Source organism: Endocarpon pusillum, assembly GCF_000464535.1.
Source record: "Endocarpon pusillum Z07020 unplaced genomic scaffold scaffold2538, whole genome shotgun sequence".
In the NCBI taxonomy this organism is placed as follows: Eukaryota; Fungi; Ascomycota; class Eurotiomycetes; order Verrucariales; family Verrucariaceae; genus Endocarpon; species Endocarpon pusillum.
Genome location: NW_006916203.1, coordinates 296567 through 316646, shown reverse-complemented (window position 1 = coordinate 316646; position 20080 = coordinate 296567). Strand labels below are relative to the sequence as shown.

General features: G+C 48.5%; 2 protein-coding genes across 2 annotated transcripts; one reads left to right on the top strand and one right to left on the bottom strand.

Annotated features, from left to right (window-relative positions):
* Positions 1 to 1825: 1825 nt before the first annotated feature.
* On the top strand, positions 1826 to 4735 carry EPUS_02878 (uncharacterized protein; the record flags this gene model as incomplete). The annotated part of the gene is made up of 2 exons (XM_007803637.1): positions 1826 to 2235; positions 2287 to 4735. 2 exons carry the CDS (start codon positions 1826 to 1828, stop codon positions 4733 to 4735), a joined length of 2859 nt encoding a protein of 952 aa, XP_007801828.1.
* Positions 4736 to 9394: 4659 nt separating this feature from the next.
* On the bottom strand, positions 9395 to 9985 carry EPUS_02877 (uncharacterized protein; the record flags this gene model as incomplete). The annotated part of the gene is made up of 1 exon (XM_007803636.1): positions 9395 to 9985. The coding sequence occupies one exon, from the start codon at positions 9983 to 9985 to the stop codon at positions 9395 to 9397; it is 591 nt and encodes a 196-aa protein (XP_007801827.1).
* Between the last annotated feature and the right edge of the window lie 10095 nt (positions 9986 to 20080).

Genomic DNA, 20080 nt, shown 5'->3' with positions numbered 1-20080 from the left:
AGAGAATGTGGCCCGGTCGCTGGACAGAGAACCCACTCCTCGGTGTCCAATCAGCTGCCCTATTTCGCAGGAGGGGGCAACTTCTCGGAAGGGCAATCAAGTTTAATGCGTGTGGATGACGATAAGGCTGAATTGCGTTAAACTAGCAAATGGATTCAGAGCGACCCCAACATCTCTGCAAGCCATAATGGGGATATATACATTCCGTGACAAATAGTGCATGCAAACTGCACTTAGAGCTTGTCAAGTGTCTGAGTCTGTTACACGAAGTCTTCCGGAGGACAAGTCCGGCCATCCTCTCCTTACTTGGCCAATTATACATCCTGAGGCGCTTCAAGCTGGAGAACGTGGCGTCACGGTGCCTGGGTTACAGACTATCTGCTTCTTACTACTACATACGTGGTAGTACGTACGAAGTAAGGGCTGCTTTAGTGTATATGCGGTGGCCTCAGTCATGGCAAAGAAATTCCGCTTAGACCTCAGCCTCGGACACGAGGACGATACTCTAAAGTACAATATTGACAACAATCATGAAGTCAATTGAACCAGGGGGGACGACCAGGCGCTTCTTACACCATTACCACCATCCAAGTCTTGCTCTGCTCTTTATCATGAACTGCTAGCTAGCAACATGCGCCTAAGGTTGCGGAGACCTTCCATCTTAAGATAATTCTTTCCTAGGGCAGGCCTTACGCTTTCGCAGCTTGTCCCATAGTGAGTCGTCACCATGATAAGCTTTGAGCATCTGGACGTCTGCTCAATGTCGCCTGTACATTTCTGATATCTGCTCTCTTCCTGCTTGTATGAGGTATTTTCTCGAGAGTCTAATGTATTCGGTGTGGCTGCGCCAGATCACCACATTCCATGCGCCTGTGATCGTACAGGCTAGGTGTTCGATTGCGAATTGCAAGATATATCGGACAAAGTAGACGGAAAACGAGACATGTTCATGTGGGGAACAAATCGAGATCAGCGTCTAATGCGCTTTGAGTTTCCGCTCAGATGGGTCGTATCTATATGAGCTTAGCAGGAAACTGTGAGGGTAGCTTCATATGTTCGTACGCTAGTAGCTTCTCGATCAGATCAACGTGGGTCATCAACATCCGTCGACAGCAATATCTCTTGCATCCGAGTTTGTCCATTGCGTCTCTGTGTGCGCAGGAATGTGTCAGCGTTGCAAAGCCTCCACAACGCCAGAAAATCTGCTTACCCATCCCCAACACCATCATCTAGAAGCGCCATGTACCGTTCCCAAAGATCTGCGATAACCTGAAAAGTAACTTAATCGAGCAGACCCAAACGAGCAGTTTTTTTGCTTACCTTTCCGCAGGAGAAACACCTCACGGGAATGATCATTCTCACAGTCTGAAGCTCGAGTATAACAGCAAAAACAGGTTCTGACAGCTTCGTGGTCTTGTCTTTCCCTCATGCACTGTGAACAAGAGGATATTGGTGAAGGAAGGGTGAAACTGGGGTGAATTTGCAGGGACTTGGATTCTTACATGCAGGCTGCGGCAGAACTTGAGGCCCTTAGAGATGTTCCAGCAAGATGGATCTGCAGCACTAAACCTTAATTTCTTTTTTCTATGGACGAAATCTTGGCACGGATTTTTCTCTTGCGGAGTTCAAGTTGTGTGTGACAGACACGATGCGGTAGATTCAGCCTGCGATTCAGCCTGCAATAAGGAGACGACCAAGCAATTGCCAGCTGAGATCCTATCAACGGCATCAGCTTTTTTCAATAATTATCATTGGTGGGCTGAGCAGAAAAGCTGTCCCATACACTGGTACTACATGGAAAGTACACTGTTCTCTGACATGCACCATGTCCAATGGAGAAATTTCGAATTTGAAGAGACCTGTCGATGCTGCGTTCGGTAGCGAAAGAAATGAACACAAGTCGAAGCAGTCTAGGCGCAAGCGATCGAAGGCCTCAGGACCTCAGCAGGATTCTGCTCAAGAACTGAATTCCATACCAACAAAGGGCCACACCTCACCATCACGGAACGGGACTCTAAAGGCTTTGCAGCTGCCAAATCCCTTGCAGTCACGATCGCCGGCTGAGAATGCGCTCAGTGCCACCCAAACTCGGGAATTGGGAGGGCAGGGCCCACGCCAACATTCGAAAAAGACATCACGAAAGCAGAAACGATCTTTACCTCCAGAATGGTCAATTTCGGCTGCTGAGGCAGGGCGATTCATAGATCATGACCCAATCCTGATGCAAAAAGACCGGTAGGCATTCCAAACTCTACTTGATTCTGACACTGACCCGCCTTGCCTTAGCTATTTGATCCTTGCAGTACGAACGCAAGTACTGGTATATTCCACCCAAAATTCTCGCCTTGTGCGATCTCTCCGGCTTGATGAGCACGAGAAAATCACTAGTTATACAACCTGTGCTACTAATGAGAATTGTATTCTTGTTTCAACATATTCTGGTCTGGTGGTGAAATGGGATTGGACTACTGGGCAAGAAATAAAGCAATGGAGGTCCTCTGCGAAACTGCTTGCCATATCAGAGCAGTCCGAAATTCAGGACGATACCCTCTACCCAACCATGTTGTTGATACATGAGGTGACAAGCACAACCCGTAGGGTCAGCCTCGCCACACTCCAAGACTCCTCTGTTAAGATCATTACTGATAAAGTTATATTGGAGGAGAATCAACTAACTTCCTGGATCAGAGTCTTAGACAAGAGGAGATGTCTGGTTCTCTATGCCTATAATAAGTTATTCCTTGGTCAAGCAGTTCGGAGACCTGAAGATCCTGCTAGTGTGTATACTTGGCGGGAGATTGCGGTCCCAAGGAGGATCACTTCTATCGATGCAAGGTCTCATAGCTCGTCTTCCAGCACCAACAAGAAACACTTGGCCATTGACATCGTGATCGGTTGCCAAGATGGGTCAATACTCATATATGACGACATCTTATTCAAGCTGATCAACAAGGAAAAGAATCCAAGAGAAGAGGACATTGCGTCCCGCCGATTTCATTGGCATAGGAATGAGGTTTTGACTGTGAAATGGTCCCTTGATGGCAACTATATCATTTCTGGCGGCCATGAAACCGTTATGGTCATTTGGCAACTTGATACTGGACAAAAACAATTCCTACCTCATCTCTCTGCAGCCATACAACACCTTACTGTATCTGATACTGGTTCGAGTTATGCACTTCACCTGGCAGACAATTCAGTGATGGTCCTGTCCACATCTGAATTAGAGCCGTTTGCATACGTCAGCAGCTTAAACCTGCAACAGCCTCGCTTGTACGGGAAGAAAACGAGGAGAATCCAAGCAATCCTTCACCACACAGACCCTACTTCGTTACTTCTGGCTGTTGCGGCAGATATTCCATCTGGGACCGCAAGTCAGGGAAAGGCTACGTTGTTACAAACGTATGATATTGGAGCCCAACAACAATCTCATCGGCAAGCTTTGGTGCGGAACAACATCACAGCCTTGAATGTGGACCCCTCCGGTAAGCCGGTCCAAGAACCGGATGTCACTCATCTGAAGATCAGCCACGATGGAAAATGGCTTGCCACTGTTGATGATTGGGATCCGCCTGCTGACGATCTGAAAACCTTATATCCAGCTCATGATGACCATACCCCTCATGCCAAAGAAACCTTTTTAAAGTTCTGGGCGATGAACACGTCAACTCGTTCGTGGGAGCTTGTCACCAAGATTGAATGTCCGCATTCAACACGATCGACGGCACCCTGCTCAATTCTTGACTTGGAAGCCAACCCTCAACGGACAGAGTTCGCAACCATATTATCCGACGGGTCGATCTACATCTGGACAGCAAAGAGCAGGCATCGCAACGGCTTGCCAGTGAAAGACAAATCCGGTTCACCCCTCTACACCTGGAGTCACACACACACAGTCCAGCTACTCATTCCTCTCAAGAAGATCACTCCTACTGCCAGCGCCCTCTGTTACTCACTAGATGGTTCCGTCCTCGCAGTATCTTCCAACAAGTCAGCCTTCGTTCACTTCGTTGATCCACTCACCGGCAACGTTCAACACACACAACACGGCTCTCATCCAGGGCTCTTCTCCTATCTCACCTTCCTAAACCACCATCTTATCACCATCTCCAAAGACCTGCGCGTCTACAACACTGTAAGCGGTGACTTGCTCTACGCGCTAGCGTTCAACTCCTCTCTCTCCGGCGTGCATCTAGCAGCAAATCAGCTCGACCAGACCTTCGCTGTCGTGTGCCTCCTTCCAGCAATCATGAGCAAAGAGAAAGAAGACAAGGCTAAGCTTAAGAGCCAGATCATGCTCTTCAACCTTAAATCCGCTAGTCCGATATTCAGAAGGATAGTCGATGGCACCGTGGAAACCATCCTCCCTTTACCTAGTGAGAGTGGCTATCTCATCATCAATGACGAGGCGGAAATTGTCTACCTCAGACAACCAGGGAGTAGCCTCGCGAAGAGAAACGATGTAGAGCTACCAGCCCTGGAGGATGCACCAAAAAGAATGGACCTGGAGGAGATTATAGGAAGGAGATCCATCGAAGGAGCTGGACCGGTTGGCCACATGGTAAGTAGTGCGGAGAAGGAAGATGACAGCGCACAGAAGATGCAACCGATCGGGTATACCCATAAAACGCAATCGTCGCTGTCAGACGTCTTTAACAATCACGCCACTAATCTGCCGGTGAGAGAGTTGTTCGAGCAGGTCGTTGCTGTGCTTAGGGGCGGCTCAGAAGCTTAGTGTTAATTGAGCTTCCAAACGAGGGTATGAGATGATGATGGTCTAGTACGGCTTGGAATCGCATGCCGTGGTAGATATGAACAGAATAGCTTGTGTACAGGAGGAGTAACTACTCTGCACGTATACCAGTGGATAGAGAGAAGTATATACAGGTACATGTATTCAGCTAGAGACGAGGAGTGTTCCCTACTGTCTCAGAGAATAGAAGAGGCAGTTTCTGCTGCTGCAGTCACATTCCTGGCACTATCCACAACCCACCGATCAGCGTGCTCAATTCAAAGTTAAGGCGCTTCATTCGTTATGTACAGTAACTCCCTCGGCCTCATGTGAAGAGTAGAAACCTCCTTTTCCCATCGAAAGTATAAAAGAAAATTATATGTCTTAAAATAATTATCTGTTAATTCTTGGTCAGGAAAGGGTATTTTGTCGAACAGTGTGAGCGCCTATTGGCCAGGTTCTGCATGCGTAATCTACGCGTTTTGATTGGTCAATTCTTAACTGCAATTTCGCTTTCTAATTTCGCTGTACCGTATACAGCCAGTTTGTACGTATATCTACGCACGCTGCCCTTGCATTAGATAGAACAACTTGGTTGTCTTACGGACCTCCTGCAGATTGTCACATAGTACTCCGTATTCCTCATCGCGACTTATTCGATCTATCTTACGCCTATCCCATCCATCCCTAAATAATGAAATAGACTTCTACGCCGTCAGCAGAAATTAGTAGTTCACGGTCCCCCTGGAGGGACCACAGTCATTTCGGTCCCAATACATACCCATTATACCCAGGGTGTATAGGTGAGCTAAATACCAGTAGTCTGTTACACATATATCTGAACTCGAAGGATTGATGGGGATCGATCGTGCACAATGTCCTAGCGACTAACACCTATGCATCCTACACCAACCAAACAGTCTCGGATACCCTGACTTCGGCAGTGTACGCGAAGGAACTCACGAGGAATCAGTCTATGAGCCCTCCTTAGGCCTTGGGCAATAGTATGATGGGGGTGACTCTGTACCCCAGAAGCAGCTCCATAGACGATGGGAACCGGTTACGCTCTTTCGTTTGAAGAAGAAGAATTATAGAAAGCGCACATTGCACTAGATCGTGGAAGTTTTCTCAAAGGAAAAACAAAAAGGTCTTCCAGGGGCCTGACTTTGCTCTATGAAGGTGTTTCATCTCTGAGCCATAACACTACACCAAAGCCCTTCCCGGAGAAGGAGAGAACAGAAAGTCCTTCTTCAATTCTGGCCTGCCCATGTGATTCGTAGGACGTGATGGGAATTTTTGGGACGGATGACAGTCAATAGCTCCTACTGACTGCAAGTGGTGACGTGCCCACCATTCGACTTGCTACGATGTTTGATCTATGCATCACAAGTGAGGGACTATGATATGGTTATTACGTGGGTTACTTAGTTGGGAGTTAGGGTAGGGAGTGGTGCCATGATGGCTGAGGCTAAGGTGGCTGTGAACGAGTTGCTATCATACCTATTCACGATACTCGGACACCTCGATGGATGGGAACTTGCGGGGCCTTCCACGTTCAAAAACCATTTTACAAAAAAACTTCTTCTTAAAGCTGGCCTTTGGTTACAATCTGGATCTGAATGTCACCCTCTGTTCTCATCATTTCATTGACTGAAGTGGGGTAGTGTCTTCAAGTTCTGGATTTCTTTCTGGAATACTTCTGTGCTGGTGGTATCCTGGCCAATTGGCGATTGGGATGCAAAAGGGGAAGGAGGCCAAAGAGGGACTTGGGCGGCTCGAGGGTGTCTTTCTCAGGCATGGGATCTGGAAATGCGAAAATGTTGGCGCTATGACCTTCGCCTCTCGCCCATTTCACCGGATAGCATTCGACGAACGTACTCACTATTGGCGTTAAAATCCCTCCATTGTAAGCCGGCAGGCGATCAAAGGGCTGTATCATTTAGCATTATGGTGTAGAAGTAACTATTGATCGGTTTGGAGGGATTTGTATTATGAGTTGAGAGTTATTCTAGTGAAGTTCTGAGACGACCAAACATAAAAATTCGTTTAAATTCTGGTAAGTAAATAGAGCTCAGATATGGATTTTAGAACATCAAGAGAATATGATAGTTAGTAAACTTCTCCACAAGAGTTGTAGTATGAAGTGGTGTTGTCCTTACATGATATAAAGACAGCACTAAACCAAAAAGGGCGACAAAACACATCAATTATTGGGTTTATATTTTATTTCTGAGAGAATACAAATGTCTTCGGACACATGGCTCAGCGGTATAGACGCTGTGTCTTGTGCAAAACCCAGCTAATTACGTCTAACGTCTTTACGACAGATTAGTGAGTGGATTTTCATAGCGGAATGTAACACTTCTCTCCTTCCAGTATCTGACCTATCTCTATGGCAAACTCAGAGAGTGGAGAGTGTTACATGTCCGTGAACTTTTTGCTCTTTTTCACAGCTAGATCTCAGAAGATGTAGAAAATAGGTAGGTGAACGGTCAGGGTCGCACTTTGGGAGAAGTAATAGGAAAAGCGGTTGAGGGGGTTATATAGGAGAAGCGCATAGAAAGGGAGGGCTACTATCAAACAAAACGAGAAGTACACCAGTGTCATGGAGGTATAAATCCCCCATACCTCCTCAACAGGGGTACTGGCGCTGGCCCGGGCCGTATGTCTTCTCTGAGCAGGTCGAGAGACAGACAAGAGCGTGCAATTGGTAGCCCCATCCGATCAGGATTTTCGACACAATGGGGGATCTTTGCGATGTGGTTGCCAATCTCGGAGAGTCAGGTGCTACAGATATGTTTATCAAGATCGCGAAGGAAGTCTCAGAAATGCAGAGAAGAGTGGAGATTCTGTACAGTGCTTGCACTTGTCCATCGACAATCGTATCGAGGTATGGCAGAGTCTTGTCATATTCAAGGGGAGGAAGGCCTCAGGCAAGATAAGGACGAGAAGGAGGAAAATCTTAAAGAGGAGGGTCTCAGCTACTCATTATGGCTAATGCTTGCGCCTACTTTCTGTATCCACCGTGAAATGAGAACAGAGATGTCGGTCCTCAGATGACGTTTGGAGATGAGATCGCTATCGTCCCTGATAGATAGAGACGCAGAAATCAGAATCCCAAGTGACACGGAAGCCTGTTATAGCTGTATTTCTAGAATCGTAGCGCGCCTTTAGCCCATCGGCTCCTTGTTGTGGGAAGGCAGGGCATGCCCCTATCGCACCCAATAGAGCGGTGAGCCTCATCGTTGGGAGTTCGTCTTAGAGACTGAGGCCTTCTGCTGATAATAGGGGACCGGACTGTGGGCTTTGCACCTAGGGTCCACTAGTCGACTCTGGGGGCTCTCACAGTCGAGGGGAAAGTGAAGCCGGAACTGATCATGAGTAGATTCTCACACCCTGAACTCTGCTTGTTTATTCGACTTGTACGGCTAGAATCTGCTTTCCAAATCGAATTTGGGAGGTCGATATTGCTGCAACGCGAGTTGAAACTGGGGTTGGGCTCTTCGAGCGAGCGCCGAACTCCAAGTCAGGCAGAGGTTTCAAGTTCCATGACAGTAAGCGCGCCAAGTTCAAGGAATGGTAGCTTGAGCAAAAGATGCTTTCCGGGGCCAGCTGTCCAGGCGTAATCATTTATTCGAGCGTGATACCACCAGGGTCTGCCGTAAGAACACCTGGTAGATGGTCCCAACATTCCATCTTCATCTAAGGAAGGAGCGGTTCGGAGAAGACGACTCGGACGAAGACGGGCATGTCGGAGAACTCTTGACAGTACAGCGTCACAGCAGGCACATGTCACGCCACACGTTCCGCGACCGCTGTTGCATATCGACACAATACAGGGGGCGGGTACACCAGAGCTGCAGATGCAGCTGCATGCTTCGGAGCACAATCGAATTGGACCGAGAGGAGAAAGATCTCCGATCTACGATCTTTTCGAAAATGATAGATTGATTGGCGTCAGGTTGTGCCGGGTGATGGTGACCTGCCGGAATTCTGTTCTGGCATTGGAAAGGCTGTCTGAAACTGAGGTGCCGGGGTCAAACACGAATCGTTGGGAACTAGTTAGAGCATTCTTGGAAGTGGAGACGAACCTGCAGAGTAGAAGATGAGTTTCTGGGTGAGAAGAATGAGCCTGTGCCGCGTAGAAGAACAAAATCGACAATCTGTATTGGTAGATACAGAACGCACAAATGCAATAACGTCGCATGTAAACACTTAATGCTCAATGTGGAAGAAAAGCAAATAGCGTACAGGCTCGAGTAAACAGGCTGAGCGCAACTACGGATCTTGGCATGAAAATATGGGTGTAGCTATGGATACAAATGAGGACGTATCACATTCCTATTTTCCCTTAAAGATGAGATACAATACAACAGAGCCTGCAGCGTAGTGTTGATATGTAAGGAACACACCGCAATATTGTGAGGGCTATGAGTTATGTGTATCCATTGCTCTGAGGAGCGCCACTTGACCATCTAGAAGGTAACACCAGAATATAGCATGCGTGGCTCCTCTCGCACGACAACCTTGATGTCCCAGAGCAGTCCGTATCCCTCTTCATTTACGCTATCAGCAAAAGCCGGTCCTCGTCTTTTTGCTGTCCATGCACGTGCGAAACATCACAAGAGTACCCGGAGTCTGCATCGCGCCAAGGTCTTCGTTTCATTGGTGATAGCCTGTTGTATCCATCGCTGCAACGGAAGTGGCCGGCCATGGGAAAAAAAAGTCATTCCGTAATAGCTGCGTGCCATTCATGTTTGTGCCAGCCAAAGTGACCATCGGTATATGGCTGTTTTGGGAACCAAAAGAGAGGTAGTCAAAATTGTGCAGGAAAGGCGGCCCCATGTCATGACTTTGATGACTTGAGTCGAGGGAATGTGTTTGCGTGTTAGGAGACACGGAAAAATTATGGAAGCTGTGGTGTGAGGTTGACGAACGGGCAGAATGGCCAGAATGGCCAGAATTGCTAGAAAGCAAGGCGCTGGTGCTGTTGAGAGTTGAGGCATCAACATGATCCATGCTTGGGTTGCAGCTTCCGGAGTTGTTTCGTGGGGGCTGACTAGAGACGTGGCTTTGTGATTGACGTCTCGAGCCGGATTTTTCGCTGGGTGAAGCTGGAGCGTTGAATGGTAGCATGCCATCGGTAAGAAGACCCAGACCTCCCAGGATGGCATGGACGGAGACGTTTCTGTCGTGGTCATCAACAGGAAGCTCTCCCGGGAAGCAGTCGTTGTCTTTGCAGGCCATATACATTCTGCGAATTGCTTCATTGCTGAGATTGAGCATCTGTAGATAACTATAACAGGACAATCCGAGTTAGCATACCATATCATCGTGCTTCCACGTTATCTCTTGAAATCATGTGGCGTCATGGAGGTGCCCTCTATAACATGCATGAAACGAGCACTGCGTACACGGTGTACCTAAGCTCCTCCACTGTACCAAAATCGTCCATGCCATTCTGCGCTTCGATCGAGGTGTAGGGATGGGTGGGGCAGCTAAGTAAGACCTTTGAAAGATGAAGACTCACTAGTTTGTGGCTGGATGATGTTTTCTGTGAGTGTATGTGCAAGGACTATCGTGAGCAGCACATTGATTGCACTGATGTCTTCCGTCACACTTGGCCTTTTTCATTCGACATCGATCACAGGCGCGTGGGATACGCTGGTGTTTCCTTCTAGTGGCTAAGGTGTTTGATTGGGATACGCCAGACATTTCCGACTTTGCCGCGTTGCTTGAGTGAGGAGCCATCAATGCGACATGCAGTGATCAATCATGGAGACTCCGATATGCCAATAGCTTTAATAAAGGGGTCTCCCTCCACGTTGTACCACCGGCAGTCCTTCAGAGCGATACATTCATGTACGCTGAAACGATGTGGTTAATATCTTAGACACATATACTGCTGGCAGGTGCAGCAGTGGCTCGAGTGTGCTGTACATCAGAGCCACCCTTTCGGCGAGCTTAATCTTGCCCCTGGGTAGATCAGGGCAAATGGCGGGGGGGTTCAGGTTTGATGTTACGAGGTCATTTGAACGCGGAAATAAATAAGATACAAATATCATGAGAATCCGGATAGAGAGTGACGACCTTGATTAACTGAAAAGGGAACATAGTGGGGGCCCAAGTCATGACGAGGAGCTGAAGCCAGGGTCAGGTAAAGAATGATGTAAGGATTCGTTATTGGCTGGCAAGACAAACTTTTCCATCATTTACCCGTAGTGGAAAGCAGGAGGACAAGGACCCTCGAGATTGAGCTGCAGTCGATGGGACTGCTATTTGTGCGTGAGATAGTTGCCAGTAATCTGTGTCATGATGTCTCTCGGGCTGCAGGTAGTTATTGCTTGAGCTTAGTAGACCGACAGCCATTTAGACTAGGTAGCATTTATAGTGGGTGTCTGAGTAGCAGGAAAAGCTGCTGCAATGTTCTTTGTACGCACCAAGAAGAGCAGCAAGAAGTAGTGCAGTGCTTCAGTTGTAGAGTCGAGGAGGCGTAGTGTTTGCTACACATGAAGGTTGTGGTGTTCGATACTGTTTGGGCCGCTGCAGTGTGATGATGTGGATGAGAGCAGTTGGCGGTTGGCTGTGCTTCCTGCTATCTCTCAGTTTCTGCAAGTCCACGAACCAAGGACGAGTACGCAGTATGCATACTACTAGTAGTAGTCGAGTGGTGAGGGTCTGGGCGCGGGTCCGTATTGTTGCGCCCTTCTCCTATCGTGGCTGTTGTGAAAAGCCAATCTTGGATTTCGACAAGAGACTGCTATACTAATTTGCCCCAAACCAAGTCCCCGAGGGCCAGTGGGTCACATACGTAGTATGCTGCTGTCAGTTGTCTGAGCCACACTAGTTGAAGGAGCACGAAGCTCCAAGTCAAGCTATAATGTAACCATTGTTAGCTCTGTACACTACTGAGATAGGCGGGATGCAGGGGCAGGGATGGGGCGTCTGGGCTCTCCTACGGGCTGGGAGGATGGCCTGTCATGCTTGCAGCCCCAATCGTTAAGCTTCCACTCGTGATGTCACCCCACAAAAATAAAAAAAGGGAGAAAAGAAAAAGTGGGATATGGTGACGTTTTTTGTGAGCGAATTTTACTCCGTACTACCGTTGTACAATATCCAATGCTTGATGCCGTGCCTATTTTGCCTATCTTGCCTAGTGAACCTGTCAAACACAAACTTGTTGACTTTTCCATCCTAAATCTCGATTCATTGTTATTGTCAATTGCCTTTACCGCGCTTAGTTGTTCCTAAACCATACCCGTTCACTCTTTATTTACAACGATACTACTCTTGCTCGGTCGTCGCCTCCAGTTCGAATTCATTTCCGTCCTTCACTTCCCTCCCTTTGATCAACTCCCCCAGGCACCGGGCATCAGGTTCCGTCGCAGGGTTTCCGTGCTAGATGCGCAAACGGCCTCCTTGACTTGTCCTACGACTTCTGGACCCTCGTCACCTAATCTAATCGTGCTCCTCCCTCCGCTTTATATTTCACCCAGGCTCGTTTCCCTGCGTCTTGGCAGCAATAGCCGTTTCATTCTCAGTGGTCGGGCGGATAGTCCTCCCAGCCTATAGATCCCGCCATCATGTCATTCACCAAGTAGCTGGTCAATCTGTTCGCAGCCTGCCGTGAGCCTGCTGCACATCTTATCCCTCTGTCAGATGCAAATCTTTCCATTCCATCTTTTGCGCATCTGAGGTCCCATAAAGTCGGACCTTCTCCCAATGGCTCGCCACTTGTATTTTCTTGCTCCAGACAACCATAACATCTGTCATCACTTCTCCCTTCAGGCCCTTTGACGCTCGCACAACACCATATACTGAATCTTAATGCTATATCTGACAGCTGGTCATCGGCAAACAAAACTCGAGATCTCATTCTTCATCACTAGGTAACGCAACGGATGGATCAAGCTTGGAATATGCCGGCGCGGGCATCCTTCGACACTACGAGCCAAGCCAGTACAAATTCAGGCAAGAGCGACTTAAAACGGGAAGATTGCATTGATCGCCCCCCAAAGACGCTCCGTCAACCACGAGGCCGGCCACCTCTGCACCCTTCGCCAACCACATCACAGAATCCGCAAGATGGCTCCGCACGACAACGGACCTGGAAACGTAATAATGCTCAATGCAGCCCGTCTGAACTACGAGAACAACATCTTCACCGCAACCGGGTGGCTGCCTCCAAATACCGCCAGAAACACAAAAGCTGGAGTGATGCGCTGGCAGAAAGGTGCCAGGCAGAAACAAGGAAGAGAGAATTATTGCAAGACCTCACAAGATCATTGAGAGAAGAAGTACTGTCTCTGAAAGAACAGGCTATCTATCAAAGCGGCTGCGATTGCATGATAATGAGGCTATACCTTGAACGCCAAACCGTCAACCTGTTGGGACTTCCGGACAGAAGCCCGATGTCTCCTCTGGCCACCATCTCTCAAGATTCCATCTCCCCAACATCTTCGTCGTTTGACTCTTCGTCCGTCGACGATAATTTCTTTTGTGATTCTATCTAATGCACACTGCACGGTCGTACTCTTAGCAGAGGCAAGGAAGATTAAGCGAACGAAGGGTGCTCAATTCCAAAACGTTTCTTTGGCGAATTAAAGTTGTACTGGTGACCTCAAGGCCCTTGTTGTAACACCGCACTTTGATCCGCATATCCATCTGCAATATACGTGCAGCCTGCTGGGCAATTGAATCTCTTGTGACTCTTTCTGCAGAACCACTCCAACTGCTCCTCTCCAGAACTCTGATACTTACCTCACACCCGGCCAGGTGAATGCTAGCTATTATAGCGTACGTCAGGATTTAGGTTCCGCGAGGCTCTCTTCCGCCAACGGGACCCACTTGTTCCGCGTGTACTACGTATGGCTTTCACTGTGAACGCTAAGCCGCATGGGGATTATCCATGCTCGCGATTCCACTCCTCTTCGGATTTGTTCATGACGAGGGACGATTCGTTGGGCGCAAACAGCTGCGTTATCGGCTTGGCCTTTTGATTGCTTTTGGATCACCCCAAGGCCATAAATTCGTTGGGAGACATCTTGATTCACAAGTTAGGTTAACAGTCCGGGAGTCATTCGTCAGGTTCAGAGCCTGGACAAAGTCCTTCGATCAAATCATCTGATGGTATCAAACACTTCTTCGTCATTCGTCAACAAAACTTCTGTCAGCCGTAAACTAGTTTACGGTTCCTTGCGGGCCGCGGTTCTTTTGGTCCAACAGCTTCCTACATGGGTCAATAAGGACAACATCCCGCCGCCGCACCTTTTGACCATGACTGCATCCGGGAGACTGTCAGTACGGTCAGATTGACCAGTCATTCCTCTAATTAAGCCGGTCTGACTCGCAAATTAACGCCGACGATTCTTTCAAGCGCAACAAGCGCAAAGCTCTCTTGCACATCCTATGTTACGCTATACGCTGAGTCGAGTCAACTCTAGGGACAATCCAGAAGAATTGATCCATTGAATTGGGTTATCAATTGACAGCGCAAGTGAAGTAACACGGCTTTTGCGTCAGCATCCGACATGACGGTATGAGCAAACTGCTCAATTGCTCCTCCAAGAGTCGAGAGGGCCGTTTCCATGCAGCCAATCACCCTGATAAACTGGCGCGGTTAACAGAAAGCACTGCTGCAAATTCGTATCGAGAAATGCAACTATTCAAGCCATGCCTGCCTGCCTTAAAAATGAATCTCCATTGAATGAGACTCTTCAATCACACTAAGCCAGTGGATTGAAATCCTGGTCCAACTCCCAAATCTGTCCACCACTTAGCAACAACTATCAATACCCAGGCTCCACTGTTCGGTCTGACCCTATCAAAGCACATAAGCGAGCATTGAACAAAACACGGTGCTCCCGCCAGCCCACTCTCTCCATCTTTCACCACTTTTTCCGCTGGCCGCAGCGCAGATTCCGGAGAATAATTTCCACGTGAATAAGGCCGAGCCGAGTGCTGACAGCGCTGATGCTCCTGCTCCCTCTTGCCCGGTTAAGCGAGACTAACCACATCCACGTAAAGCACATGGTTGGGGCCCGCGAACTCGAGTGTGACAACGGAGCCCCACATATGTCATATCGCGAGTGCGCCGTTTGCAGATCTGACACCTGCCATATCTCTTTTGCCGCTTACATTATACCGATCTTCTTCCAATTGCTTTGCTTGCTTCAATCAAATGACCGAGGGTGATGATGAAACCTGCCGTGTTTCGATCAAGTGGAGTTGTACGGGCGAGCTCGCGATATGGACGTCGCCAGGGGATGATACAGGAATCCTTGCGAACATTGCGTTAGACCCTTAGGCCTCCTGAAAGCGTATTTCAGTGGATGAGAAGTGACTAAGATTCCGTAGAGAAAAGGTCACACAGTCACTCTACAGAATATTTCTTGCATCGGTGATCGGTACAGGTGACCTCGGATAAGACTGAGAAAAGAGAGAAATCGCAATGCATTGAGGCAAAGTATAAAAAGGAGCCAAACCTCCTCGAGCGTACAAGAAGCGATCTATCCCAAGCGTCCAAGAAGTGGTCAAGCGCTTAAAGGTACAATGCATGGTCAAGCATGCAAAAAGCGGCTGAGCATGCACGAGCATTGAAGGAAGTCAAAACCATGTTCAAAGTTACAGCAAGTGATCAAACACTCAATCGTGAGAAGGCATGCTCAAGTGCGTAAGGAGTTCATGGGTCTTGTCCAATGTGCAAGAAGCGCTTGAGCTACTTCTCAAAGCTTGCAATAACTGACGAACCATACTGAAGCGCACACGAAGTGGGGGCAACCGGGTCCAAGCGTACAGTAACCGGTCGCAAGATTCTCAAGCATACAATAACCGGCTGCATACTTATGCTCAAGCGTGCCAAAAGCGGCCAACCCTGCAATAAGCGGCCGATGCTGCCGGAGCGGCATAACAATTACGAGCCAAACTCAAATCTGGCTAATCAACACAGGGCGAAACCAGTCGCGGCCAGAACCAATGCCGCCTGCTGCAAGCATACCATCACTGGCCTGTCTGGAACAGTGCAAGCGGGCAAAAAGCGACAAATCATGCTCAAGCGTACAGTAAGTGGTCAGGCATCCTCCAAAATACGGGGATCGGAAGGACTAATTAGCTGCTATAAGCGTACATTAAGCGGACAGAAGGATGTAACCTGAGGCATGAAATCTGTCTTTGACACTTCTGGAATCTGTCACCTCGACGCAGTCAAGCGGCATTGCCAATATTTATGATACTGCCAGCCACAAGTGTTCGCCTTCGTATGGAAATTTAATATTGGATAACTAATTGGTCAAGTAACTGGTCCGCTGTTGCCGGAAATTGACTTCGCACGGGATTTTGCCAAGATGATTGGCTAGACTTGCGCTTGGCAGCTCGTCTCTATCAAACCTCACCTCACCTCCTGGTCCCCGCGCAGTACTATCATGTCGATGCTAGCAGCAGTTTGGCAGAAAATATCGGCGATCCAATCCTCGATCGCGATGATCGACGTCTACACAGATATGAACCCTGATTCCAGCGAACCAGAGGCTGGATGGCTCTATTGCGATTCTGTCCATACTGTTTGTCCGATTCGGTTCGATTGATATCCGTCGCAATACCGTGTCATATAGAGTTTCGGCGTCGTTAATCTGCCCACATCTGTAAATGCAAGTCTCCAAACTCTCGTGGCTGTAGATTCGGTCCGATAGTTTGGCTGTTGCTACCGTCTCTGCCTCTACAGACAGTAAAGCACTTCTTCAAGGCGCTGATTGACCCTCAGAGGGAGCCTCTGTGCAAGTACCTATTGTGCCTATCATCCAGCCTGTCCTATACTCCTGACTAAGCTTTAGATACTTGGGATTTTCGATTCCAACGGCCTTTATGTTATTTTTCTTAATTCTTTCTCTATATTGTTTCTACATCTGTGCCTCTCCCATTTTGAAAATCCTTTTCCTTTATGGCCTTCTATCGCTGGATTCCTCTCCTCTTACTCCATATAGACCTGAGCCCAGCATCTCCAATGGTTTGGGACACGCCTTAAGGAACCCCCAAACTACATGGACAAGGGAAACTTGCGATTGACGGTACTCCTTCACTGCAAGCCTCCCTATTCCTCAGCTCCGAGCTCTCAGACCATACTTACGTTTCGCGATCATACACGTCACCCAAAAAACCCCGAACAGGCATAAAATAACAGAGCCCTCCGAAAAAGAAACGGTCTGTCCTCTTCAGTTCTTCACTTCACAGTCCCGCAACTTAACTGACGGCTTAATCTTCTGGTCAATCATCTGGTCGGCTGACAGGCAGTGCGCTCACGAGGGGAAAGAAACGAAGAATCACTGTGGAGTCTATAAACCTATAACCAGTCCACCCTATACTGCGACAGCAGCTGTTTCCGAAATACTCGACACGTTTCTGACTATACAGAACTCCTAGGATTTAGACTATATAGAGGAAGAAGCAAAGGGAAAATTTCAATGAAATACCAGTACCATGCCACACCGCTTCTGACCTCTCATCTTCTCCTCTTCTTGCCCCGTCCATCCAACGGTGATAGCATCTGCATACGCTACACCTCCTGGTTCGGGTTTCGAACCGCGGGCCGGACTCCCCTTGAGCCCATACGATGTACATTTTCTGTGAAGCGACAACTTAATCCCAAACCATATTTATCGCTCAGCATCACTACAGCCCAGTCACCCAATTCTATTGCTCCACCCACGTCTCTCCATTCTCTGATCCCTCATTAACCAGCAGCAAACCAAAATTTCTACCGAGCCCCTCCATTTCTTCATGACAACAATGAGGCCTCCTGATCCATCACTCAAACCAAAAACCACATTCATCCTGAGCAGCATCGAAGAAGTAGGAAGATATCCTCGCTCATACTATACCACCGTTCTCTGAAGTGCAAAGTCACAGCCAGCAGTGCCGTGTATCCGGTCTATTCGTCCCGGATCTCCATCTGTCATGACCGGTCTCCAAAGGACTCTGACGCAGGGAGCTGTTGATGTTCCAGACCAGCTGGCTAGCTATCTGGCTGTCATGTTGCGGTATCCATCTATCCATCTATCCATCTATCCATCTATCCATCTATCCATCTATCCATCTATCCATCTATCTATCCCTATCCATCTATCCATCTATCCATCTATCCATCTATCCATCTATCCATCTATCCATCTATCCATCTATCCATCTATCCATCTATCCATCTATCGATTCGCCTATCTGCTTCAGTCATAAGAGATACTGTGAACGATCCAACCCCCAACTTCAAGCGAGCCGTCCACAGTCGCGTCCCACCAGAAATGAAGGCAGGTAGGGTAGGCACAGTTCCAGAACGAAGAGAAGATGGATAAAGCGGTCATATACCTCTACATAGAAATCGAGAGAAATCGTCGGCGATTAACCCAACCCAACTTGTCGAGAAAGCTCCCAGCTGAGCTGAGCCCCAAGCCTAAGCATGACCGACCAGCCTGTGAATCTATCTTGCTCCTTCATCATCTATTCCATTCCATTCCATTCCCTAGATGGCCTTTGCCTATTCCAGCCTCATCTTGGCTTACCGTGCCTTACGTCCGCCAAATATGAAGTCGTTAGGAAAAGTTGAAGTTGGAAGTTGAAGTTGTGACCAGCACCAGCCCCAGCACCAGCTCAGCTCTCGCTGATCCTCTTTCATTGTTTTCCCACCGTTTCTTCCTCCTCCTCCTCTAACTTCGAACACAGGATAGATATTGAGATATCGAGATCGAGACTCACCTCGTCGGGAACCAACTAAGGCCATACAGCTATACCTATAGTTTCCTGACTTTTCGAGACCCTCTCTCATCACCGTCGCGACCCAAACACAATATAAGCGATGAAAGCGAGGGTGGGAGGGGAAAGCGTGAAGCTGCTGCTCACCGCGACCCCTAAGTCGCAAGCCAGCATCCTTTTTCCCTGGCGTAGAGATCGAAGACGCCAAAGCAATCGGGGCTCTTTGCACCACTCGTAGTCATGCCCTCTCCTACCCGTCTCCCACCCTCACCATTTCAGCTGCGATTAGATCTGTACCCAGCATCTCGGTGCCAAATTCCAGCACTCTCCCACCCTCTCCTCTCCTTTTACAATTTCACGTCTCACCCGCCCCGCCCCGTACCCATCCCTCCCCTTCTTTCCCTCTCCTATTCCACAAACCCGCAGCACAGGAGCCCGCTACGCCACGCCCCCCCCTCCATGAAGTTCTCGTCCCTAGACCCGATCTGACATCTGACATCTGATATCTCCCGGGTTAGCCTTTGCCTCTCCTCGAAAGCCATCAGAATTGCGAGGTTTTTGATCGGAGAGCGAACAAGGGACAGAGTTTACCTCCTTCCTTCACAGAAGGAACAAAAGCCTATATATACCGAGAGTGGGATTGTGAGGATGAGGACGAAGACGGGGAGGGGGGGAAGACCTGGGATTTCGGGCCTCGAGGGTTTCTCTTCTCCGTCTTTCTGTCTATTTGTCTTTCCCCTTTTTTTCGCGTCAGGTAACGACGTAAATTGGCTGTTGTGTCTGTATCTGTATCTCAAGGCCCTTTGGAAGGAGGGACGGGAAGGGGGGGGGAGGTCGGTTTGGTTTTCAGTTATGGGAGGTCGTTGGTGGAGGATTAGGGGTGAGGATAGGGGTGTGGATTGACAGAGCCAGAGAGTGAGAGAGGCTGAGCTGCTGCGAAGGGCTAGACAGGATAAGCTGAGGAGAAAGAGGAGGAGAACCCCAACGGAGGATGAAGAGGGAAGTACAGTACAGGTGCTGCGAAGGGTATGCCCTAGTGTAGAGCCACCTGAGGTACAGTTCGTTGATGGTCGAAGGGTCGTGCTCGTGATGTGCAAGGTCATTTCAGCACTCGGATATTGTAAACGTGAAGGACGAAGAGTGCATGTCCCGATCGAGTATGGAACGGAGACAGGGAGAGAAAACATGATCCAAGACAACAGGTGAATACTGGCTACCAGCCATCTTTGATGTACTCGCATGAAACCATGAGCTATAAAAGCCACTCGTGCTTACTTGTACTATGGACCAGCGCAAGAAGAACAGCAAAATAAACCCCCAAAAAAGCCCAGGAACAAACCCGGATTCGAACCCTCTCCCTTTAGTTAGTAGAGCTAGCTAGTAAAAAACACAAAAAGTTCACAGCTGCACTCCACTCACCACCGCCCGAAGGTTAGGCAGCTGCTGGAAGGGGAGAAACAACTGCCATGAAAACTTGGCTAGCTCATCTGAGATTTAAGGCCGGTTTTCCAAACCCGCCGCCTTATCCACTAAGATTTGGGTGTGGGACGACGAAAATAAGGTGCGGAATAATAAAATATATACCAAAATATTCAGTGGCTTGCACCTTTT